This window comes from Vanacampus margaritifer, chromosome 2 (assembly GCF_051991255.1).
Source record: "Vanacampus margaritifer isolate UIUO_Vmar chromosome 2, RoL_Vmar_1.0, whole genome shotgun sequence".
NCBI lineage: Eukaryota > Metazoa > Chordata > Actinopteri > Syngnathiformes > Syngnathidae > Vanacampus > Vanacampus margaritifer.
The window spans coordinates 36162786-36188603 of NC_135433.1; the positions used below are offsets into that span (position 1 = coordinate 36162786).

At 37.9% G+C, this 25818-nt stretch overlaps 1 protein-coding gene across 1 annotated transcript in view; it reads left to right on the forward strand.

Moving 5' to 3' along the window:
* The first annotated feature begins 218 nt into the window (after positions 1–218).
* The window catches only part of carmil3 (capping protein regulator and myosin 1 linker 3), a 99104-nt gene continuing 73504 nt past the window's right edge, over positions 219–25818 (forward strand). The window contains 2 exon segments of the mRNA XM_077557682.1: positions 219–427; positions 6362–6456. Coding sequence (XP_077413808.1) covers positions 370–427; positions 6362–6456 — 153 coding nt within the window. The 5' untranslated portion in view covers positions 219–369.

A 25818-nucleotide genomic window follows, 5' to 3' on the forward strand; every position in this document is an offset into this window, starting at 1 on the left:
TGTGAGCATCTGATGAATAAATCTATCCTGATTAACTCTCTCCCTCTCTCTCTCTCTCTCTCTCTCTCTCTCTCTCTCTCTCTCTCTCTCTCTCTCTCTCTCTCTCTCTCTCTCTCTCTCTCTCTCTCTCTCTCTCTCTCCCTCTCTCTCTCTCTCTCTCTCTCTCCTCTCTCTCTCTCTCTCTCTCTCCCTCTCTCTCTCTCAAGTGTTGTAAGCGCGCCCACCAGTGCGACTGCGATCAGCGAGCCACAGCATCGCTTCGCTTCACAGCTCGCGGTGGCGCAAAGGCGACAGCAGGAAGCACGTTTGAGGGCGTTTGGGACGTTTGCGGAGTCGTGGAGGATCAGCCTACGCAACGAAGTGCGCGCCATGGCCTCCAAAGAGACCACAACGTCGGGCTTTGCCAGCGTCAGCAGGGAAATGACAGGTGAGCTAAAACGGACTTTTCCCTGGGGTTAAGCGTGACGTTTAACCTCCAAACCAAAACGCCGCTCCGGAAGTAAATGCTGACAAGAGTGTTTTGGAGGACACGTGTGATTAGTTTGGATGTTTTCCGTCTTTTCTACTCCAGTTAAGACTTACTGCCGCAGGCAAGCGTAGTAAATGTCCCCTAAAAGGGAAAATGGGAGTTAATGGTCGGCAAATCTGTGAAGGTTGTAATTTTATGGATTTGATCCACTTTATGATTGATTTGGCGTGAATCCCCGCTGTGAAATTGTCGCTCGGCGGAAAAGGGTTTAAGTGATGGCGTTTATATATGGCACTCACATTTGTGAAGACTTTTAATCTTTTTATTCGCTTTCTCTCGGAAGTTTGTGTGCGCCGGTGAGCTGCTGAGCAGTGATTGACAGGCCTGCAGGTGCAAACAATAACAGGTGTTACGCAAGAAGCACGTCCCTCATTGCTAATTATCCTGACGGGGTTGCTACTCTAATCTTGCTGTTAACCAGCTCATCCTGGTCGAGTACCTTCTGTCTGGCCATGCTGCATTAAGTCATTAACACACCTGCCAGATCCCAACCAATGGGGGACATAATGACCTCGCCATCAGAGTGGGCAGGCCCATTGAAGTGCCAAAAAGGCTGTTTGGATATGAGCAGGGGAATTAAAGTGGAACAGAGGCACTGACCCATCCGAGTGCTCCCGCTTTCCTCTCTTTAAAAGGTTAAAAACGCAAAAGGTTTAAACGTTAGGGTCTTACCTAGCTTAGTGTTGATAATTCTCCGTATTAGGTTGATCCACACCTCTTGCTCATTCCCTTGCCCTAGTCTTTCTCAACTTCTTGTTTCTTGAAGGAAAATAAGAGTTAGGAATCTATTTACAGAGAGGATGCAGAAACGCATCTGCACATAGCAGGCCTCTCCACGTTTCCATTAGCCGGGCCACTTGAGTACACTTACAGCATATAGTCTCAGCTGGATGTGTAGACTTGCATTGTTTCGCATGTTTGAAAAATTACTAAATACTGTAGGCCTATGTGTCTAGCTAGCGGGTGGATGACATCAAACAGATGTGGCCATTCGAGTTCTTAAAGATTGCAGCGCCGTATCTTTCCAGGTTTTATTGACGTGAGCCAGCTTGCTTCTATTTGACTCAGATTCTAAAAATAGCCTGAATACGGTAGAGTAGAAAGAGTAAAGTCCTTTTTTAGAGGTCCTGTGTGTGTTGTCTAATCCTTATTCATCAGTTTAATTTCCCTTGACTTCATTAACCTCACATTGGTTAAGCCAACACTGCAGCACTATGCCTCCAAACATAGATTACCAATGCATCATCACCATTGCAAACGTGATTTTTTTTTTCATGATGAGATTTTTGTTTTGTGTATTTTCTAATTTATAATGTCCTAAATCCAATCCATGTATATTAATGCTTATGCATTTGTTAAGCGTCACTGGAATAGCATATTGTTGATAACATATTTATGACAACCTCGCCAACAAGTGTCTTGAGACATTCATTGGGTTCCATAAAAGCCTCAATGCTCCTTGTTATTGATTTTCTGCTGGAGACACTCTTTACGGTTGACAAAACATACAGTAACATTGTTTTGAAAGTGCATTTAAAGACCTTACCATAAATGTTATAAAAACATGCCAAGGATGTATTTTAAATATGGCATTTCTATGTTGCAGATGATCACATATTGTGGCAATGGCGGGGGAATACTTGTCTCAAACATGACTCACTTTTTACTGCTAGCGGCAATGCCAGCTGGCATTGAATAGGCCTATTTATATTACACAAAGATTTATGATTTTAGTTACTGTGATCAAAGAGTAAGAACTCCAATATTCCAGGCCTTGACTTAAGCAAAAATGAATTTCTGCTGTCAAAGTTAGCTTTTAAAATGTTGATAGGCATTTAATTGACGATATGGAAACTTAAATTCTTTAATTGTAATTTTTAATGGAATGGGAAAAATACTATATAAATATTATGAACTCCTGCACCTGTGAGATATCTGTGTAATATTGAGCAGAATAATGCTGCCATTAAGCCATAGCAGAATTATATATGGATTTGCCTTTTAAGACTACAAACAGTTGAAACTGAATCAACAATGCTGCCTATGTCGGTTGCAGTCAAGTAGGGCACTGACTACTCAGTGTTGCCGCAATTGCGTCATACCATGATTTAATTCATTTATCAAATTCTTGATAAACTGTTTGCAATTTTACACTGATGTAGTATTCTTATAAACTGATTTATGATGAGGCCCATTACACTTTTTGGTGGATTTGCTATGGTTCATCAAATGGCTGACACTTATTATGGTCGTAATGTCAAATGTTATATGTATGCTGTTTGTTATGTAAATTTGGTCATGACATAACATAAAATAATCCTTTCTGACCATTTATAAATATGGCTCCAATGGGTGCACATGTGGCTGCCTCACCTGGAAGACAGAGAGTGGGTCTGAAAAGGCTGCCATTGACTGCTGTTCGGCCCGGTTCAAAATGAACCGTGCAATCAATTTTGTTTCTTTGCTGTGACTTATTCTTCGTGAGCAACGTCACTCTTCAGCGGCGGAAGTCTATTCAAAATGACGTGCGGTAGAGACAATAGTTTGTTCCGTTCAGCACTAAACTCAGTTTTAAATGACCAGAAACACAAAGTTATTACACTCATTAAAAACACAAACAGCTGATGGCACTGGTAGCATTTATTTAGTGCTGTCATTATCGAATATTTTTAGAATCGAATAATCTATTGATTATTCAATTGACTAAACAGATTGATTTTAATTTTGCATTTAAAGAAAAACGGGGGGGGGGGGGGGGTGGATTGATGTTGTACTATGTTACCAGTTCGGTCATTGTTTTCCAAAGTACAAACAGATGTTTGCAAATGTCTTATTTTGATTAAATAAAGAAGATAATCAATCTTCTTTCATAAAGGACTACAGAAATCGGTGAACAATTATTGTTGATGTGCTGAAATCAGAAGATTTGGACAATTTTAAATAAAAAATGGCTCCAAACGTTTACTCAATAATTAAAAGTTGTTGATTAATTTGATAATCGAGTACTTGTCGATTTAATTTTGACAGCTCAACATTTATTTCAGAATGTGTCAAAACCATGGTCTTGTACTGTATATGAAAGGACTAAAAATGCTGCTTACTCACCGTTGCGAGAAGTGAAGCCACCGGTGGCCATCTTACATTGCCACTTGCGAAGGTTGCCTAACACAAATACATTTTCTACGTGGTGTTGTCACTTTTTTCCCGGTCTCTACGGCAATAAATGCCACTGGTAAGACTGGGAGAAGCGCTACATGCACATTTTATCGGCAAGAATGTGATTACACAATCCGACTTGCACATGCGCAGAAGGTTGGCTAAATGTGTTCACCAACTACGCCAACAACACTACTTCAAAATACGTAAGACGTGCCCAAAGATGTAACTTTCGTTGTTCGCTGATTGATTATTTCCATAGTTTGGTTAGGTTTGCTCCGCGTCCGAAATGCGCTTGATGGCAACTGTGTCCAGACTCACTCGCTGGTCCAGCGATGAGTTTCCAGGCTAGTGGCTGTCCCCATCTGCTTTTGATTCCTCTAGGTCACTAATTTGATAGACTGAAATGACTCACAGGTGATGCTAACATTATGTCAAACGACAGCCAGATGCCACAAAACACAAGAAAAATGTCAATTAAAATTCCATCATCATAGTCATCATTGTTAATACTGTACATCTGCTGACCGTTCTGCTTATTTGTTCTTCATGTTCCTTGTTTCACTTTTTGAGAGTATCTGCTACTTCTGTGTATCTTCATCTAAAGGAATTTCACTGTCCAATATTTCTTAGATAAACATCTAAATTAAGCACTCAAGGTAGAGGTAGTATGCCATTTTCAAACTGCAAGCAGGATGAAAAAAAAAAGCCATACATGAAATGTTACTGGTTTGATGTTGTGTTTTTTGGAATGTACTGCTTTAGATTTACGCTGATAATAATGTTGCGTTAAATAGAATGGCAAAACAAATGATACAGATCTATTTGGAATGATTGCTCTGGATCTGTTGGTAATGCTTTGGTAGGAAGTAACGAAGAGCGCTTACTCAATCATACAGTACGAACGGGTATTTCCTTTTTTAGGGGAAAACATTTGTGGGCATGTGAAGCGGAAAAACAGCGTGAAAATATGATATATACAACAGGTCTTCCTCATGGGACCACTTTGCATTATGATGACGGCAGTAAAAAGTAATTGGCGAAGGTATAACAATTGTGTATAACAGCAACATGTCAGAACATCTGTCGAGACTTGTACGCCCTTCAGCGTTTAAACTGCTTTACAGTGACAAGTCAATCCATACACACCTCCAAGAATGCTGAACGTTTTCTGACTGACTGCCCGTTACATTACTACTGAATGGCAGATGAAAAGATCCCTTTTGCAGTGGTGGTTCTTTTAGTTGAAGATATATTTTTGCCTAATTCTTGCAGCCAGATTCTTACCTGCTTTTAACCTCAGACTGTCATAATGTGTCAAATGACCAGCTGCCTCACTCTTTCACTTTTAACTGACAAGACATCATTGATTTTCTTAGCAGTCATTGTATACCGAGCCAAAAACTGTGAACCCCCCCCCCCCCCATTCAAACCGAATCATGGACCTTGTGAACTGTTCTACCCGTACTCACTGCGGCCTCTGTTTGGTTAATTTTGTCCCGTCGTGACAAGTTTTAATATAACGTTAGACTAAACGGGCAGATTTAACATATACATTGTTCCCTCGCTATAATGCAGTTCACTTTTCACGGTCTCACTGTTTCGCGGATTTTTTTTTTTTGTGCAATTTTGCATGCTTTTTTTTTGTTTTGTTTTTTACAGTAATGTACCTATTTTATAAAATTTCTGAAGGTTTGAACATTGCGAATGTTTAAACAAAAGAGAAGTGTGAGAACATGCCTCCAATGAGAAAAGTGTATAAAGTGTGTAGTGAGGGGTTTTATGATAAATAAATTAAATAAATAAATTTCATTTATTGCAGTTATTTTTTTTTTAACCTAACCCCAGCGGAAAACGAGGGAACACTGTAGGACAGAAAATGTTTTCTTAGTATCATTTTAATCCTTAAGGGTATAGACCAGTGCTTCCAATTATTTTATTGTTACACCCCTCCATTTGGAAGAAGAAAATATTTGACTTTCCCCCAGCTCTCGGCCGCAACTATAGTATTATTTGTCTATAAAATTGTTGTTAGTACACCTCTGCAGAAGATCTAATAATACTCCTTGCGTACTCTCCTACAATGCGAGCGCCAACACCTACTTTAGTGGATGTACAATTGCACTTTTTTCTAGTATGTAAAAAGGTTCTCTGAGGGTCCCGGTCACACCCCCTGGCATCGCACTGCCAATCCAGTGGGACCCACCCTCCTATTTGAGAAGGGCTAGTGTCTAGACTAAAGGGTTAAGAGGTGCATCTCAACACTTTTATCAATATAGTGCAGCAAGCAGAGAAACCCAAGCAACAGAAACCCACCGTTTTGCCAATAAGGAGTTGAATTCAGAGAGTAAAGCAGTTGTTTTAGTTTTAGTTTCCCCAGCAAGTTAATTACTCATATATAGGTTTTTCATTTACGCATATTCAATTTCAGAGGTTATTCTAGCTCACTTAGTAATTTTCAGTTTGTTCCACAACACTGTTATGTGGTTGAATTCCTGCAATGTTTGGAATTGTGATATTTCTCTACTACTAAGTAGATTTTTAAATAAATGTGTTTTCCACCTGCATCACAAACTACCATGTCCTATTTGTCTAGAGACTTAAAAAATTTTTTTAACTCTATTATCAGTTCAGCTGTTTTGATGCGCATCTGTCTGCTTTTCTCCCCCCTCCCAGAGTGCATCAGGAAGGTGCTGGACAAACAGGCCATTAAATTTGTGAGAGCTATCAAACTGGACACCAGGAGCGGGAAATCGGAGGACAGGATTCTGGTAAGAATAAAGAGTCACTTTCAGACTCTTATTACTCTGCTTTCATGCCAAATCACCTGAATGAGGTATCGATTGCTGAAGTGAAGACATCTCTATGTGCGACTTGATGAATATGGACTTGAACGTCACAAACTTGTTTGAAGCCAAGCGGAAATCAATCAACCTTAATTGAGACAAATTAAAAGACCTGTAAGAAGTCACAGATTAGGGATCCTGTCCCACTAAAAAGGCACATTGAAAATCAGGGCTTAAGGCAGATGCTAGCTAAGCAGAGTAAAGTGGACACCGTGTCATGGCCTACTGAATCCAACCACAGAGTTTATTAGATGTGGCAGGATGGCCTTAATGCCACAGGCAAGAGTTTGGTGCGTGCATGTGTGAGCCTGACATTGTACTGTACAAGACAAGTCACTTTTTATTTAATTATTTTATATAAAGAATCCTGTGTGTTGTATGAAAGTACTTTCCAGAGGGGCTGTGATGCATTCAAGGTGCTTTTGTTGGCTTGACAAATGATGGTTTAGTCAGCCACATTAGCAACTGATCCCATAATTGTGGCTCGTTTCCAATAATGAATGAAATGAAAACAAGATGAAATATATCATATCCAGTAATCAGCTGAGTTTGTTTGTTCCCCATCCTTTGTCCCAAGACCCCCCCATCACCCCCATTTGGCCCCCATTACCTCCCCTCCCCACTATTTCTGTCATGTCCTCTCTTTGTTTCCACTCTACCTCCCTCTATCCCTGTCATTTCAATCACTCTCCTCCTCATCATCGCCCCCGATTGTTCTGCTCCCCCCAGCATGCCACTTGCCTCTCTCACTCTCCGCTGCTTCTCCCTTGTGCCCTTCCCTCCATTTACATCTCTCTATCTTTAATCCAGCCTATAAAAAGTAGTGGGTCCCTATTTCTATCACAGGCAATTCAATTAGTTCCAAGAATTTTTTTTTTTTATGTCCATATGGGCCTTGTCTACTGCTAGATTCATTCAAGGAGGAATGGAGATGTAGGCATTCATTTTTGTTTCAATCTGAAAAAATTGATCCATTTCAAAGGTGTGATAGTGAGAACATGAGGGAGATCTGAATGGTCTCTTAATTTCGGATTGAGCCCTAAATGCATAGGGCTGAGCACTAGCGGTGAGGAATGATTCTGACTGCCATATTCTGCAAACTTGAAAATAATTTATTTAAGCTTAAAAACTGAAATAATAAAGGTCTACTTATCTTGGTTGATGATGGTTCTTCCCCCTAAGCAGGAGGCTACCTCCAGCTTGATTAAATTTGTGGACAAATTTAGCACATCATTTGTAAGTTCTAATTTGTTATAATGTCTGTAGTTCTCTATTTGTATTGTCTGCCCCCTTTTGGCGCCCGGAGATTGATGATATCCAGCTGTCTGTGTGTGTTGACTGTACCAGCCATCATCACTCTGTGACACTTATATACATCGACATGCTTGAGCCACCCCCTTACAATTCCAGACACAGGCAGGAGGGTGTAGCATCATAACCAAGAGCAACCCAGGGCAATCCGTTCGAGGAGCATCAGCCTGCTTCCATCATTGGGTGTACACATGCACACACACACACATGGTTCAGTGCCTCAAAACCTTTCTACATTCTTACCCTCATTACTAGATCACCCTATTTGAGGATTAAAGACAACTTGGAAAACAAAGCACATCTTCAAAGGCAGAGGGGGAGGTGTGAGGGAGGTTGCGATGCAGCACAAGGGTGGGGGGCACAATAAGAAAAGGAGCTGAAAATGGCATAAGGGAGACTAGAGATGAAATCTCTGGTACGTTGTGATGCCCCAGTTGTTGTTGATTTGACTCTTCCGCCACTTATTTGTCCTGATTGGTCACTCTGTTCTATCCAGTGCAGTTCCATTTCTCCTAACTAGTAATGGGCCCATTACTGCAAGAGACTTTCCTTGTTTGACAGTGCTGAACACACTTGGGTGCATCAGAGACTTCTTTACGCTGGATGGTTCCATGGAGTTCCCTATTGTGAGACTAAAGTAGGGATGTGGTTTGAAATTTAGTTTGTGGTGTTGATGTGAGGACGGTTTCTGCCTGCTTTGTGGTCTTAAGCCACTTACACATGGAGTTTCTGCACTCCATCATACTGCAGATGTAGTAGAAGGCCGTCATTTATTCTCAAGTGAGTTTCAAACAGATGCAGAGTCAGTGTGAGTGACATAACTTCCTGGTAGTGCCAATTGCTCTCAACGTATGAAGTTGGCCTATGGTAGAGATTTTTATTCTACTGACAAATTGTGAGAACTTTTGTTAGTTGTAGTAATTGTTTGCCTCAGTGTGACAATGGTTTTAAACACGTCTGATCAAAAAGATGGAGAAGCTGAAGTGTGTGTGTGTGCTGACCTGTGATTGGTCGTTGTATAGTAGATATTTATATCAGCAATGTTGTTTATGTTTTTGTCCTTCTTTACACATAAAACATAATTTCAGTTTTGAGATTTACTCACATTTTTTTCATTTATTCATTCATCAGGTTAGCTTTGAACATAAACTATTGTATTCAGAAATGTTTCCATTATAATTGTATGCTATATTATGTTTTTATACTGTTTCCGTAAAGGGATTCAATCAATACTGTGCTTAGTGCTATGAATTTTAGGCCATACCACCCAGCCCGCAAATGTAGTAACTTTTCCAACCCCTCTAGTGAAAAAATTGACCTGCTAAAAACAAATGCACATTATGTGCAGAATCATTTTCACATTGTTATTGGTATGAAAACAAATGAGCCAAGTGGAAGGCACTGCAGTCACAGTCAATCACACTGACATATTGACAAATCTAATCCAAGGTAGGTGCTTCCAAGGCACAAATAATTTGCATAGGTTGCCTTGTCGTAAAACTCTATGAGATTAGGAGGCCGTCTAAGAAGAGACGGTGCAAGGTTATTCTTCCATACAGTTTGATGGCTGATTTTATTATATAAAACTGTTAAACATAAACACATTTTTATTTAAGGATTGAATTTATGTCCATGAAAATTAAACATGAAAATGTTTCACCTTATTTTTTAAGAAAAATAACTTTTTGAATCTGACCGTTGACGTTGTTTTTTTTGTTTTTTTATGTGGACAACAGAAGATTAATTTTTTTTCTGCACAGGTGTCTCCTTTTTTTTTTTTTTTTTTACATAGAATGTTTCATATTTTCTTAAAAAAAAGAAAGATAAATGCCACTGATTATTTACCCTCAGTTCCAGATGTTTTTGTTTTTCAGCGCTTTATTTGTCCAAATTAATGGCGTAAACAACACATAAATCAGAGAGATGCATAGAAAACAATAATTGGCTGAGAAAAGATGAAAACTTCATCAGCCCCATTTCACAGATATTGGCTACCCTCAAAACAGCCATTCCGAAGGTCATGGACTACTGATTCACTAACAGTTGTTGAACCAGTAGATCAAAGAAAGCAGCAGCAGATGATGATGATGATGATGATGATGATGATGAAACCAATTTGAGAACAGTTAAAAAAAATAAATAAAAAAAAAGCTCCAAAACAACTGTGACATCAGAACCTTCCACCTTGTTTTCTTCTTCTTTTTTTGTGGAGTTGTGGGTTGTACAGAACAAAGGCAAAAAAGAAGAGTACAGAATTTCATAAGCAAGTTTGCACATTTGTAATAAAAAACAACAACTGTTTTTTCTTTGTTATATTGTTAACCTGTGGGGGGAAAAAAATACAACAGTGCCGGAGTTCCGGCGTAAGAGCCACTAGCGCGATGACAAATGTGGGGAATATTTGATAGTCTGGCAAAACATCGCCAATGCGGAGAGAAAGGCCAACTTCAAAATAAACCTTCCCATACCAAGTAATATGTGGAGCGCAATGAAACACTTTTATTTTGAAGTTTTTCCCGGAAGCGTTTTGCCTGGCGCAACGGATGACTTGACTTGTCTTGCGAAACGTGTGTCTGCCGTCCTTATAAGCGAAGTGCGCATTACGTGTGCGCATGCGTGAAAATCAAGTTAAAAAAAAATCTTGCTACCAAACAAAGCCGTCATTTGAATGGCAGTGAATGGAGTACTGAATGTTTTTGCATAACTGCACACCTTAAAGCTTGCAAGCATTGTTTAAACGGCTTTCAGCCTTAAGTGACAAAACAATAGGTGCACTTGGTGCCATTTTTAACTGTTCTAATGGAGTTTATAGGCAAAAAAACACCATTGCAAAGCTCGAGAAGACGGAATAAAGACAGGTAAAACAACACCAAATAAATTAATAATAAGTGGGTAAATGAATAAGTAAATAAAAAAACACAAGTAGGTCAGTAAATAAAATAAATAAACTAATAACAAAATACAGCAGGCACCATAACACATTGAAACTATGAGTTTCATGCCGGGTCAAACGCCAAAGAACAAAGATGTGTTTTAAGGGTGGGTAGAGAGGGAGGTTGCCTAATATTTAACAGAAGGTCATTCCAAAATCCATGGGGAGAGATTTGTCCAAAATCTCCCTAAATTTCTAAAGAGGAAAATAATGTGCTGTTAAGCACAATTTAAATTAAAGTAAAAAAATAAAATAAAAATAAGTTGATTATTTAGAAATTTAAGTTGGTTGATCATTATTAAGTGGAAATATATTTTTTAATGTCTTATGTATTCATAATTGTTCTTTCACCATGGGAAAATATTATTTTTATCCAAATACCTGATTATTCAATAGAATTTTCTGTAGGATATTTGAATACCAAAATATTCAATATCTGCAGCACTAGAGGGGACTGCAACCCGCAGTGCGATACTGTACTAACTATACATAAAATAAATGGATAATGAAAGAGATGACCTGACATTTGGGGAGGACTGGCCATCAGGAATTTCATGAGTTTCCCAAATGTACAGTCCATCCACAGTGACGAATCAAATAGTAATGGCTTGATGTCGGTCGAACAACGAATTGGCACGTTGGACACTGCACCACCGCTCCCCGGAAAAAGTTCTGGCTCAATTTTTTTTTTATAACTTTAAACTAGGGCTGGGCTGTTATGGCTAAGAAATAAAATCTCTATTTTTACAGACATTCAGGACTATTGCGATTTAAATCTAATAAACCCAACAAACATTTATTTAATAATTCCTGTGCAAAATGTTCAGACAACAATAATGTATACTGATTCTAAATTAGTGTTGACATAAACTTGTTTTTTCTTGCATGCCACAATTAAGTAGTTGGCAGCTATTGCAAACATGTCTTGTAAAGCATCCATCCAGCATTCTGCCACAAAAACATTTGAATGTAACACAACATAAGAACAATAAATAGCTTTTAATAATCCAAAAGGCAAAATTCGATTTTACGATTTAGAAAATGTTCAACGATTTAAATTTTAAAATGACGATGTATGGAATTAATTAGATTTATTGCCCAGCCCTACTTTAAGCCCTGAAATACAGATCAGTAAAATCAAAGACAACGTAGGCTAGCGGCAGAATGTTTCTCTTGTTTCAACACTCCATTTTTCTGTGTAATATGCTTGTGTAATGGAGTGTATTACCACTGCTCTGTTAGTATTCACACTTCCTCTATTCATGATGCTCTGCATGGAGCCACTCTGTGACTATCCATATTTACCATCTGACAATGCGTGATATGAGCCCTCAGTGCTGTAATTAGGGCTTGGGCTTTACTTGATTAACATACCACATGTTGGTAGCCCATGGCGGCGAGTCTATGAAGTGTGACTGCTGACCTTCTCTCTTCTCCCCCAAGAGGAGACAAATAAGAGTTGCCCTGCAGTCCTACCAAATACACACCAAGTATTCCATCTTATATCCCTTAGTCATTTTAATTTCCTTTCCTCTAGTTTGTTTCCTCACTTTTATAGTCTCCTCGGCTCTTCTTCTCTGATCCTTCTGGCGTCTCTTACACTCATTGCTCATCTTTAGCCTTCATACTCGTGCTATTTCCTCTCATCCCATGCACCCCATCCGTGCCACTTCTTAGCCCCCTTTCCTCTGATTGTAAACTTCATCTCATCTTGATCCTGTTGACAGTGTTGCAACTCACCAATCTATCTTTTCCTCACAGTGTTTTATTGTCATTCATTTGAGGGGGATACATTATGGAAAATCAAAAACAAAAAGTACAAATAGTCCAAATAGGCTTTGGAGGGTATTCTTACCCGTAAAGTGTGAATTTAAACACAAGCACATTTAGTTACAGTATCTGCCTGTGAGAGAGCGATTTTAAATGTGGCTGAATTGTGACAGCATAATTACATAATACCCAAACATAGTTTGTGAATTACTGTGCACAGAGCCGTACAGTAATTGACGAGTGCATAATGTTCAGCAAGGAACACACCACTGATGAAACCCAAAATTCAGTGTTTAACCTTCAATTGGGCTTTCTGTGTCATAATAAACTTACAAAAAAATCAATGGCATCTGATGACCAGGAAAAAAAGTTTAGGATAAGTATTATTTCCCAGTATGTGCACATACATTTTGGTAACGGTTGGTTGCCATTAACGTACATTAGATGACGTTGATTTTTGTTTTCATTATGAGTGCAGATTAACAGGAAACCACTTGACGTCCATAAAATCCTAAATATTGGGATGATTGTTTTAATATTTTCAGGTGATGAAGTAGGCATGAGTAGAGCATTGAGCTTTCTTTTTCATTCGCTAGCCACTGTGACGATATATATATGTTTTCTTTCCAGAAGGAAGAACATGAAAGCTGTCTTTTTTTAAAACATTTTTTTAGAAGTGTCCCTGTCTGAATTATGGCAACACTTGATGTCACACAACATTTTTATAGCAAATCAAATCCAAAAAGAACAACTGCCATATTTCAGCACAAGCTATGTCATCGTGATCATGTGACTGCTCCAAAATGGTCAAAATGTTGCTGCCTTGGGTAATGTCATTATTTTGATACTTAATCGGCTGGCTTAAACTTTTCAGATCAAATCAGATGCCATTGATATTTTTGCAGGATTGTTTTTATACACACTGCTTAATTGAATGCTGGACAGTGGACATAAGTGATTTTTCGGTTTAATCAGTGGTGTGTGTGTGCCTTTAGAAATGCTTTTGTCACCCTTGTCAAGTTGAAGCTGTTTGTCTCATTGCAAACTCCCACTGTAACTACTGTATATGGTCCAGGTCATAATACAGTATTTATGAAAGACGGCCTGGGTGTTATTTTTCGTAGTCCATTGTGTGTGTGTGTGTGTGTATGTTTTTTTTATTTTTATGAAAGCTACGGCTGTCACTATCGAATCTTTTTAACATTAATTTTCCTCTGTTATTCCATCGGATAATCAAGTAGCCTAATCACCCCGGGAAAACAAAAAAAAACTTCTTTTTTTGGGGGGGGGGGGTGAATCCAAGGTACTCATAATTTATCTTGTATAAATTATGCATTATTAAAAACCCCAAAAATGTAGCCTATACTACATAGACAGCAATTGTGATTAACGTTAGCATGCTAGCAATTCCCACTTCAAGAACAAACACCAACTACCATTTAGTTCACACACACATCATTATATCTACATTACACATGTAATAGTGTCTTAAAAGTCACTTCCAAATCACAAACTATGCTTTAGCATTATTCCATGAATAAACAAGGGTAGAGCTAGCTGTTAGCTACATGAGGTCAATAACTTTCTGTTCCTGTCTTCTTCTCAGCATGTTTAGTGGATGACTGCCCATACTGGTTAAGTGATGAACACCTAAAACCGAGTGGCAGGTTATATTTTGGAATAATAATTACAGCCCAAGTGCTTTTTATGATGCTCAGAACTTCTTTCCTGTGTTTTGTGGAAGCTCAATGTGCTGTTTTGTTTTTAATAAAAAAAACTTACGAAGTCAGTGAGCGTTTTTAAGCAAACATCTGCCATTCGGCCACAAGTTGGTGCATTAACAGAAGGAAATAAAGATCAGATCACAGCCGCCATTCAATACTGCGTGTGTCTGCAAAAAAAAAGTCAGTGTATAAAACCTGGACGGTCCGGGGGAGCTATGAGGCAGAAATTTTTAATTTTGTTAATTAAATTTAGTTTTTTTTTTTTTTCAGGCGAGCTCAGTATTGTTCATTCGAATTGACATCATCATTGCTCTCCTTTTTAAAAAAAAAAAATATATATATATATATTTTTTTATATATACATATACACACATAAATATAAATATATATATATATATATATATATATATATATATATATATATATATATATATATATATATATATATATATATATATATATATATTTATTTTTTATTTTTGTATGTGGGTGAGAGTGTGTGTGTGTATTCATCAGTTCACCTAAAGCCCATTAAAAAAAAAATCCCATACTAATAATATAATATAATAATAAATTGCCAAATGCAGAAACATCAATGTAAGTTATCACGATGTAGTGGCTCTCGCTAACAGACAGAATTAAGTAACCAGAATTAGGTTAAAAAATTCTATATACGTAGACCATGTTTCTATAAATTTCGATATTTGGTTTTTATTTGAGGCAGATATTTTTTCCATTAAAATGTGATTTATAAGGAGGTTAGACCATTGGTAGATATTCAGAGTTAGTTTATTTTTCCAGTTAACAAGAATTGTTTTTTTAGCGATAGTAAGGGCTACAAGTGTAGATTGAAATTGTTTATGTGGTAAGTCAGTTGTTGTTAGGTCACCTAGCAAACACAAGTTTGGAGATAAAGGTATCCTGCAGTCCAAAATAGCGGAAAGTTTTTCTAAGACTTTAGTCCAGAAATACATAACCGGAGTACATAACCATAAAGCATGAACATAAGTGTCTGTAGTGTTTTGTAAACATTGGATACAAATGTCGGAGTCTGAGAGTCCCATTTTCTTAATCATATATTGAGTAATGTATGTTCTGTGAATAATTTTATATTGGATAAGTTGTAAATTTGTTTGTTTTGTCATTTTAAATGCGTTTTCACAAACTTGAATCCAAAAGTCAGATTCCGGTGCTATAGACAAGTCTGTCTCCCATTTCGAGATGGGTAAAGACATTTTATCAGTATATGAAAGTAACTTATATATTTTTGAAAGTTTTTTTGTTGTCGGAGAAAGCTTGTTAATATCTTTAGCTAAAACAGGCGGTTGGAGCGTACCCCGAAGTGTTGGAATTTTTTTCTTTATCATATTTTTAACTTGTAGATAATGTAAAAAATTTCCGTTTTTTTATATTGTATTTTTGGAGCAAGGATGTATATGATATAAACATATTATCTGAGAAGAGATGGTGGAGATGTGTAATTCCTTTCTGCTCCCACACACCTAAATAAAATGGTTGGTTGTTAAGTTGAAATACGGGGTAATGCCATAGGGGAGAAAGCCCTCAGGGATCCACTTGGGCTTTTGTCAATTCTAGTGCCTTCCACCAGGCAGTCACGGTGGCGGAAATCATTGGGTTTTTAAAACAATTATGTCGCTTAATCGATGTTGTAATAAAGACTAAATCTCGAAGTCTGAGGTTATTACAATCCTTCTGTTCTAGTTCCAGCCAACAGTTAGTGTCTCTGTTGGGTTGTGCCCATAGAACGATATATTGTAGCTGGTTAGCTATATAGTAGTACATAAAATTTGGTGGCTCTAGACCACCTTTGGATTTACTTTTCTGAAGAGTAGATAGACTAATCTTTGCTTTTTTTTTATTCCAGTAAAATTTTGTAACGGCTGAGTCCAACAACTGGAACCATTTAGCCGTAGGTTTAAATGGAATCATTGAGAAAAAATAGTTTATTTTGGGAAAAACTTTCATTTTAATGGTGGCTATTCGTCCTATTAGAGAAATAGGAAGATTATTCCAGCGCTCCAAATCACTATAAATGTTATCCAGAAGTGGAGAAAAGTTTAAATGAATTAAATCAGTTAATTTAGGTGAGATTTTTATGCCTAAGTATTTTAAATTACCTATAGGAAATGAGTAGTGTGGGTCCTGGCTTGCAGGGTTCCATGAATTTTCTGTAATAGGTAGAAGTGTTGATTTTGTCCAGTTAATAGAATAATCTGACAACTGTGAGAATTTAGTTATTAAGTTAAATACTTCCCCTAGCGGAGTAGCCGGCTTTTCTAAATAAAGTAAGATGTCATCGGCATATAGATTAATTTTATGTTCTGTTACCCCAGAGTGAATTCCTTGAATCCTTCTTTCCTGGCGTATGGCTAATGCAAGTGGCTCAATAAATATTGCAAATAATAAAGGGGATAGTGGGCATCCCTGTCTTGTGCCTCTCTGTAAAGTAAAGCTCTGAGATATAATCCCATTAGTAGTAACTGTAGCTTTTGGAGAATCATATAATACTGATACCCAGTGGATAAATGATTTCCCAAAGCCAAATTTATTTAAAACAGCAAAGAGGAAGGACCAGTTAACTTTGTCGAAAGCTTTTTCTGCATCCAATGATATAATAACTGCCTTTTTATCATGCCGCTGTGACATGCTAATAAGGTTAAAGAGTCTCCTAATATTATTAGTAGAGTGCCGATCTTTAATAAAGCCTGTTTGGTCGCTATGAATAATTGTCGAGATTACTGTTTCTAGTCTAGATGTGAAAGCCTTAGTGATAATTTTAATATCAGTGTTAATTAGTGAAATTGGACAGTAACTTGATGGAAGGGTGGGGTCTTTTTCTGGCTTTAATAAAAGTTTAATTGCTGCTGTATTCATGTGTGGGCGTATGTAACCCTTAGTTTTAATTTATGTTACTACTCTTAAGAATAGTGGAGCAAGCATTAACCAGAAGTGCTTAAAAAATATAGCCGGATAACCATCCGGGCCAGGTGCTTTGCCATTAGGCATACTATCTAGAGCACTGTACAACTCGTTTATAGTAAGTGGCGCATCTAACATATCTTTATATTCAGTAGTTAACTGAGGTATATTTAAGATACTGAGGAATGCCTCAATATGCTCAGGGTTAGGCTTGTTAGTTTCTAAGTATAGGTTACGATAATAGTTATAAAAAATGTGATTAATTTCTTCTGGTGATTGTGCATTCACCAGTTGTCCCTTTAATAGCCGTTATAAGAGACTTTTCCCGATTGCGTTGAAGTTGGTTTGCAAGAAATTTACCTGATTTGTTATTATATTCAAAGTTGTTATATCTCAATTGTTGTATTATAAATTCTGTCTTTTTAGTTAGCATATCGTCTAACTGTATTTTTGTATTTTGTAAGTCAGTCCATATTTGGTTATTTGGGTTTATTGCGTACTCATCCGTCAGTTGTTTAATTTTATCTTCCAAGTCTTTTTCTGATTTTTGATCCTGTTTCTTTTTATAAGATGAATATGATGTAATTTTACCTCTAATTACTGCTTTCCCAGTTTCTCAGAGAAGAGATGGCGATAGGTCTGGAGAGTCATTTATTTCCAAAAAGTCTGCCCACTCTTTAACTTATAATTTTGTCAAACTCTGCGTCGTTTAGCAGTGAGATGTTAAACCGCCATGTCGGTGGTGGTTTAAAGGTATAATCAACTTGTAGGGAAAGGGAGACTGGTGCATGGTCACTAATAATAATAGGATGTATTATATTATATATTATATTATGTATTATATTTTTGTAAGTTATTTGTAAGAAAATAATCAATTCTTGAAAAAGACCGGTGCACAGCGGAAAAGAAGGTAAATTCCTGTTAATTTAATTTTTAAAGTTGTCTTATCCGACTTGGTAGACTTTTTTCCCCCAGCCTCAATGAAAGCATGATGGGATAGATGGGAAACGTTATAAATTGTGAACTATATGCATAATGTGGCTCTTTTAAGCACTGGACTCTTATTATATGAAGGCCGAAAAGCAAATTGTGACCTTTTACCTTTCTGTTCTCTCATTTGGTTTCATGTCCCACTCTTTCGACCACTCTAAAGTCCGCTTTTAAGACGGGACCTGGGGCATCTTTGCTTTCAAAGGCCAATGTCCGACAAACTGACAGACAGACAGACCGCAGTGATGTGCTGTTTTTTGGCAGGTTTTCTTGAGCAATGGATAAAAACTGTGTATTTGTGGAAGTGTGTGCATTTGTGAGTGAGAAAACGGAGCGTAGTAGCCAGCTAGCCTATTTTGCGTACAAGACGTGTTTATTGCTCAGCTAGCTTACTGTATCAAAGCAATTGGCCATGTCAGAATGTTCTTTATTTTGCTCTGTGTCTAGTGTCTGTGTTTGAACTGTCCTTGTGGTAGAGCTACAAATCCCGCCAGTGACCCAATCTGGCTCTGATCCGCAGCTTGTTGCCTCAGAGGCTTCGCTGTAACGTACACGGCCCAGACGCATACTGTGATTTGCACCATGTCATTTGTAGTACAAGAACCGAATCCGGATGACAGTTTATGATTAATATTCCCAACCCCTCACCCCAACTCTTGCCCTCAACTGGCTGCAACACACACACAAGAAGAACAATTACTTCTGTTTACAGCTTGTACTTGTACTCTAACACTACCTTGACATTTTGCTATTGGGGCCTACCAGTTCTTTAAACTAGTGCAATCTCAGCAAGGGCATGACTGTTACCTCTTCCCACCTTCATCTACCAGCACCTCTTCTTCTTTATCATCTTTATCATTTTACATTGATATTGCTTGTCTGACTTAGGCTGGTGGCTCAAAAAGTAAAACAAATACATAAATAATCTAGTAGAATTTATTTTTCTTAAGTGAAAAAACAAATTCAACGTTAAACACAGGATTGAAAGTGATATGTTACACAAAGTGGCAGCCACATTTGCTCTGAGATGATTAATGGTAACAGCTGGGATTCTCCTGTATGGCTTGATGTTGTATAGAAGCATTTTTATTGCTTGAGAAAAATGCCTTTCTGTTTCTCTTGAGAGGTTTATGAAATCTAATTCACTTTATGGACAAAGGTCTTGGGACACAATTAAATCCATTCAGATCAATTTCTGGATGCAAGGATAGACACTTTAGTTCCCATTAAATCTTAACTCTTCAGCTTGGACAATTATTTGATACTAACGTCAAGGGAACCGTTGGAAGGCCCTTTTCTGTTCCAGCATGACTTGTCACAGTGCACAAAGCAAGTCCCATTTAGGGATGGTTGGATGAGTTTGGTGTGGGAAATCTCAAACAACGATTGCAGGTCAGGCCATCTTGTCTATCCATCCAAAAGAACATTTGTGTGGTCAGAAGTCACTAATGTTGGACAACAATTGTCCAGGACACAATTGAAGTTTCTCAACACAGCCTAATTGTGTTGCTCCCATAAGTGGTCAGTTGTCTCCAAGTTTTCCTTCAGTTGCTTACATGAAAAAGGTTCAGAGCATTCAAGGGCCAATAGGATATCTTGGCTCGGCATGCAGTGAAACCGTCACACATCAGTGAATGTCGCGCACGAGCAAGACACAAGATGCTGCATCCAAAGTCCGATATTAGCGTCGGAAATGGTATCTGCATGTTACTTGTTAGTACTTGCCGATGCCGATACCACTGTTTTAATGCAGTATCGGGGCCTCTCCCGATACCGATATTGGTATCGGAACAGCACTAGTGGGAACATACTTGTACCAAATAGAAGATTCAAGATACAATGATTGCTAGTTGCTTCTTTCAAAAGCTACTCGTCATGACACCGAAATTGATTCACAATAAAGGATTTATTTGGCTACATTGAAAAAGTTACTAGTTCCGGTAAATCTACAACTATTGTGCCTCACCAAATGTAGTAAAGATAGGACTTACATTTATTTTCATGTACAATACATCCAAAGGTGCCGAAGAAGTGTTGGGCCACAACTACTGTATAAAATGTAACAACTGATGTTTAGTTTTATGTACAGAAATAGAATACTGTACCGGTCATTATAAAGTCACACCATCTTTGCTATAAGAAAGGGAACAGGACTGTCTAAAAGGGACACTCTTCTGAATATACTTTGTATATATAAATATATTAGATCTTTGTTAATATTTATTTACCTTTTACAGTTTTCACCAATTACAATAATGTGAGTCTCTTGTTTCAATGGTGAGTGGCAAATTGTGACAAATGTTTCCATAGGGTCATTCCGTGTCAATTCACAAACCCAATGACAATTTGCCCGATTTTTATTCCATCAGTGTCTTATGATTTTGGTGCCTTGTGAATTTACAGGTCTGTACAAAACTAAAAAGATGTGGGCCACCACCTATGGTCTAAAATTTAGTGTTCAATTTCCGGAAAGTGGACATGGCACCCAAACTTTGAGCGGCCATAGCGCAAACAGTTTTAGCTAGGAGGCTCAAACTTCGTACTCTTTCTTTTGACATCATAAGTCACGAATAGAATAAAAATCAAGCAAATTGAAGCGGTGTCACTGGGAGGTTCTGGGGATTTGTGAGAATTGACATTGAATGACCCCATAGCAAAATATTTTGCCCTCCTAGACTCAATATTTTATTTTCCAAAGCAGCTCAAATGACTGTCTGTGTTATTGTTGATGTTTTGCTTGGTTTATTTGCCAAGAAAGTTGTTTCACATGAGACCCTACAAACTGGAGTAACTAATGCAATGTTGGTAAGCCTAAATAGTTTATGACAACCCTACCATAGCTTGTTTTGTGTCTCATAAACATTAATGCAGTTGGCATGTTTCATTATCTTAACTACTTAATATTTGTTATGATGTCAACAAAACGCAAACTCAGCACTGAGAAATTATGTCTTGTCATTAAGGGTATGTTTGTTCTCCCACAGAGAAATGCAAGCTGTTTTTTTGTTTTTGTTTTTTACAGCAGTTATATTCTGTGGGTTTGGGTGAGTTGCAAATAGTATTGTGTCTGGAACAGTAGCGGCTGGAAATTTAACAGGTACACATTTTCTCTTTGCTCTAAAGTGTGCTGGTGCCTATTTTTAAGCACAAGGGAGATGTTCCGAGTTGTGGCAACTACAGAGGAATAAAGCTGATGAGCCATACAATGAAGTTATGGGAAAGAGTAGTTGAAGCTAGACTGAGGGCAAAGGTGAACATTTGTGAGCAACAGTATGGTTTTATGCCCAAAAATAAATAAATAAAAGAGTACCACAGATGCAGTACTTGCTTTGAGGATGTTAATAAAGAAGTACAAGAGAAGGTCAGAAGGAGCTGCATTGTGTCTTTGTAGATCTGGAGAAAGCTTACGACAGGGTGTCCAGAGAGGAACTGTGGTTTTGTATGTGAAAGTCTGGAGTGGCAGAGAAGTATGTTCAAGTGGTGCAAGACATGAATGAGGACTTTAAGACAGTGGTGAGGTGTGCTGTAGGTGTGACAGAGCAGTTCAAAGTGGAGGTGGGACTACATCAAGGATCAGCTCTGAGCCCCTTCTTGTTCGCTATTGTAATGGACAGGATGACAGATGAGGTTAGACAGGAATTTCTATGGACTATGATGATTGCAGATGACATTGTGATCTGTAGTGAGAGCAGGGAACAGGTGGAGGAGAAGCCAGAGGTGTGGAGGTTTGCCCTGGAAAGGAGGGGAATGAAGATTAGCCGTAGCAAAACTGAGTATCTGTGCGTGAATTGGAGGGACCCAAGTGGAAGAGTGAGGTTACAGGGAGAAGAGACCAAGAAGGTGGAGGAGTTCAAGTATTTAGGGTCAACAGTCCAAAGTGTGGAAAAAAAAAGTGAAGAAGCGTGTGCAGGCAGGCTGGAACGGGTGGCGAAAAGTGTCAGGTGTGATAGAAGAGTTTCAGCTCAAATGAAAAGAAAGGTTTATAAAACTGTGGTGAGACCAGCCATGTTGTTTGGTCTGGAGACAGTGCCACTGAGGAAAAGACAGGAGGCAGAGCTGGAGGTGGCAGAGATGAAGAAGCTGAGGTTCTCTTTGAGAGTGACCAGGATGGATAGAATCAGGAATGAGTACATCAGAGGGACAGCACGTTAGAGGCTTTGGAGATGAAGTCAGAGAGGACAGACTGAGATGGTTTGGACTTGTCCAGAGGAGAGATAGTGAGTATATTGGCAGAAGAATGCTGAGTTTCCAAATGTCAGGCAGGAGGTCTAGAAGAAGACCAAAGAGGAGGTTTATGGATGTAGTTAAAGAGGAAATGAAGGTAGTTGGTGTGAGAGCAGAGGATGCAGAGGACAGGGATAGATGGAGGCAACTGATTTGCTGTGGCGGCCCCTGAAGGTAAAAGCCGAATGGAAAAGAATAAGAAGAGGTTCTATGGCCCTTTTAGCAAAGTTAAATTGAAATTGAAAAAAATCTACTTCAATGTAATTTTGAGAAAATTTGTTGTGTAGCTCTTAAAGTCCAAATCAAAACTCACGATTGAATTGTGTGTATTGTAAAAACAAAAAACATCAATGATTAGTTATTGGAAAAACATAACAGTCTGTGATTCTCAGTTTTGCTATTTAATGAGTTTAATGTGTTTAAATGAGGCGCAAAATGTGAATTTTGATTTTCAAATTGTGATGTGAAACCGCTTATTTCAAGCTTTGCCATTAATATCCCTCAAAATCGCAACACTGCTCACTGGACTACTTTCTGTCCATGTATTCCTTTATAGGCTTAACCATACGCATAAAAAGGAGGATTCCTGCCAATATGTTGTTGTTCAGCGTACAAATCTAACCCAGTTGAGGTCCTGAATTATTGATGCCTCTGTTAATATGATGAGACCTGCCAGATTGTCTTTGAAGGAAGGAAGAAAATTCTGTCGATCTCTTGTGCATGTTCCGAAGCATATGCTTCATTCTGGTTTTAGTCTAGTCCTGTGATTGGACCAACAATTTACTGCAAAGGCTCAGTGGTGGACTCTTGTAATGGAAACGACACTTTCTATCGCTTTCTAATTTCTAATAGTTTTTTCAACCTTTTTGCTTGAGCTTGTTTTGGATATACATAGATAGTGAGAGGTCAGCTTCTCGTGTCCTCGCTAGTGAAAGTTGAAGAGAATAAGAAGACTATATTATCAGGATGCAAATCTCTTTCTCCCACGTGTCTCACTTGCTTGCTTTGTACGTTTCGTTTTCTTTCTTCTCCTTACCACCCCTCAGCAGGGCACCATTAACCATTCAGCCCAGGGAGGCCTTGAGGAATTGAAAGCGACAGAGCAGAAAAAAGAATAGAAATACTGAAGCTCAAAAGGAGACGGGGGAGTTGAGAGAAAGGGAGACTATAAAACGGCAAGGGCAGATGAGATGCCGGCAGGCCACTGTAACGTATTAGGAGATGGAGGGATTAGGGAAAAGGGTGGCGTCAGAAACAAATTTCCATGGAGATGAAGAGGGAAATCTGTGGAATGACATTATGCAAGGGTCAAGATTTAGATGAAAATGGATACAACAGAACGTAGAACAGACAATGTGGTATTTGCCATGTTCATTTATTGCATGCAGGTTTTTATGTCAAAATTTGGGCAGATATGAATATTTACAGTATAAAGGATGTATTCTTTATACAGACAGTGAATCTGTTGTTAGTATGGATGCATCAATACCGATATCAAGTCAAGACAAATTAAATTACTACTATAAAAGTTTTCTTGTGAAACCTAGGTCATGTTCAAGAAAAGTTTGTGTTTCTGCCCAATATTAGATTGAAATAAATTTGAATCACAATTTCAAGACCAAATGGCATTATCAAGTAGACTTAAACGATCAGGGCCCGGTTGTTCAAAACGCGGTTATATCTTTAACCGCTGGTTAAGTAGATTTAACCGACGGTTAACTTTCACTCTGTTAAGTTTAACTGGCTGTTTAATTTAACACACCAAAGGACCGCCGCTAATTTTTTATCAGTGTGGTTAACGCTGCGTTCGTGGCTTAATGCTACTTCATGAAGCCTGTTTTTGCGCAAGAAAAATAATCTATCAAGGTTTTCACTTTGACATTGGTGATTAGTCTGATGAGTTACGCACACGCTACCACTTTGCAGTAATACAATGCCAAGTCTCATGCCGAGTCAAAAGAGAAATAATAAAAATGTGTTTTTAAAGACGAGTTCTAAAAATGGACAGGCTTGCCCAACATTTAGTGGGAGGTGATTCCAAAGAGAGGTTACCTGTGATGTTTCTTGTTTGCTTTCACGTTAATAATCAAACAGACAACGCTGAATAGCGGCTAATTATTTAATTTTAATTTATAAGTTAATTTAAATTTTTTTTTTTTTATTTAAAACAATTACAAATATTAGTAATAGTAACACACATTAGATGAAAATACACACATATTAGATGTATGTAAATACAAAAAGACAAATAATTCAATCAAAATATTACACAAAAATACAAATCAGTCAAAAATACAAATATGTTAGACAAAAATATGAGAAACAAAACCAGACAAACATATGCTACAAAAATATTGGCAAAAATACAAAAAATATTCACTGAAAATACACACAGTAGGAAAAAATAAATTATAATGAATAAACATTTTTAAAAAAAATCACAAAAACTCCTAAATTGCTTCAACCATTGATTAAATAAGCAGAAAAATTCCTGCTTATTTTTTTGCGCCGAGTACCAGGGGTAGTTTTGATAGTATCCATTTATTTCGCCGACCCGGAAGTAAACAAAAAGAGTGAATTGTGGGATATATTGGTGCTAACAAACAGCGTGACTAACCGTGTTTTGAACAAAGCATAATTAACGACCGGTTAGTTAATGGCGGGTTAAGAATTTTACCGCCAGTTCGGGGTTAAACAGTGGTTAAAATAACCGAGAATTGAACGACTGGGCCCAGGATTTTGGGGGCAGATCATTGATTATTTTAACTTCAGAAGTGTTGCCAGTTGCCACATTCAAATGCATAATAATGCTTCCAACATTAATATCATCCAAAATATTGTGAGTTTTGTTCTAATATTTTCAGACTACGATTATGGCATGTCCACCCACACACATGTATTCAAAATTTTGGTGACAACCAGTCATGTTTTTTGGACATGAAGTGACATAATGTACCTGGTCTATGAGGCAACTGGGAGAACCAATGTTACTTTTAACACACTTAATCGGCTTTAAACGTTTTTTTTAGGGAATCAAATGCCTCTGGTATTTGCACTTTTAATGTTCATTCACACTGCCTCATACAGTGAAGGAAAAGGAATTTTGGGTCGTGTGTTGCTTTAAAGGCATGATACTCGAGTCCTTTACATCTCCTCCTTCGCACGTCTTCTCTTCTTGTCCCCGATGAACTCCTGGTTTATTTTGTAGGTGTGTTTTGGGTCATTATTTTGCTGCATGATGAAGGATCCCCCATTTAGTTTGGTGCCATCTTTAAATTGGCATCAAATGTTTCTGAAGATTTCAGAATTGATTTTGCTGATGCCATTATGCGTTGTATCAAAGAAGATTAATGACCCCATTCCAGATGAAACGATGCAAGCCTGTGCCATGATATT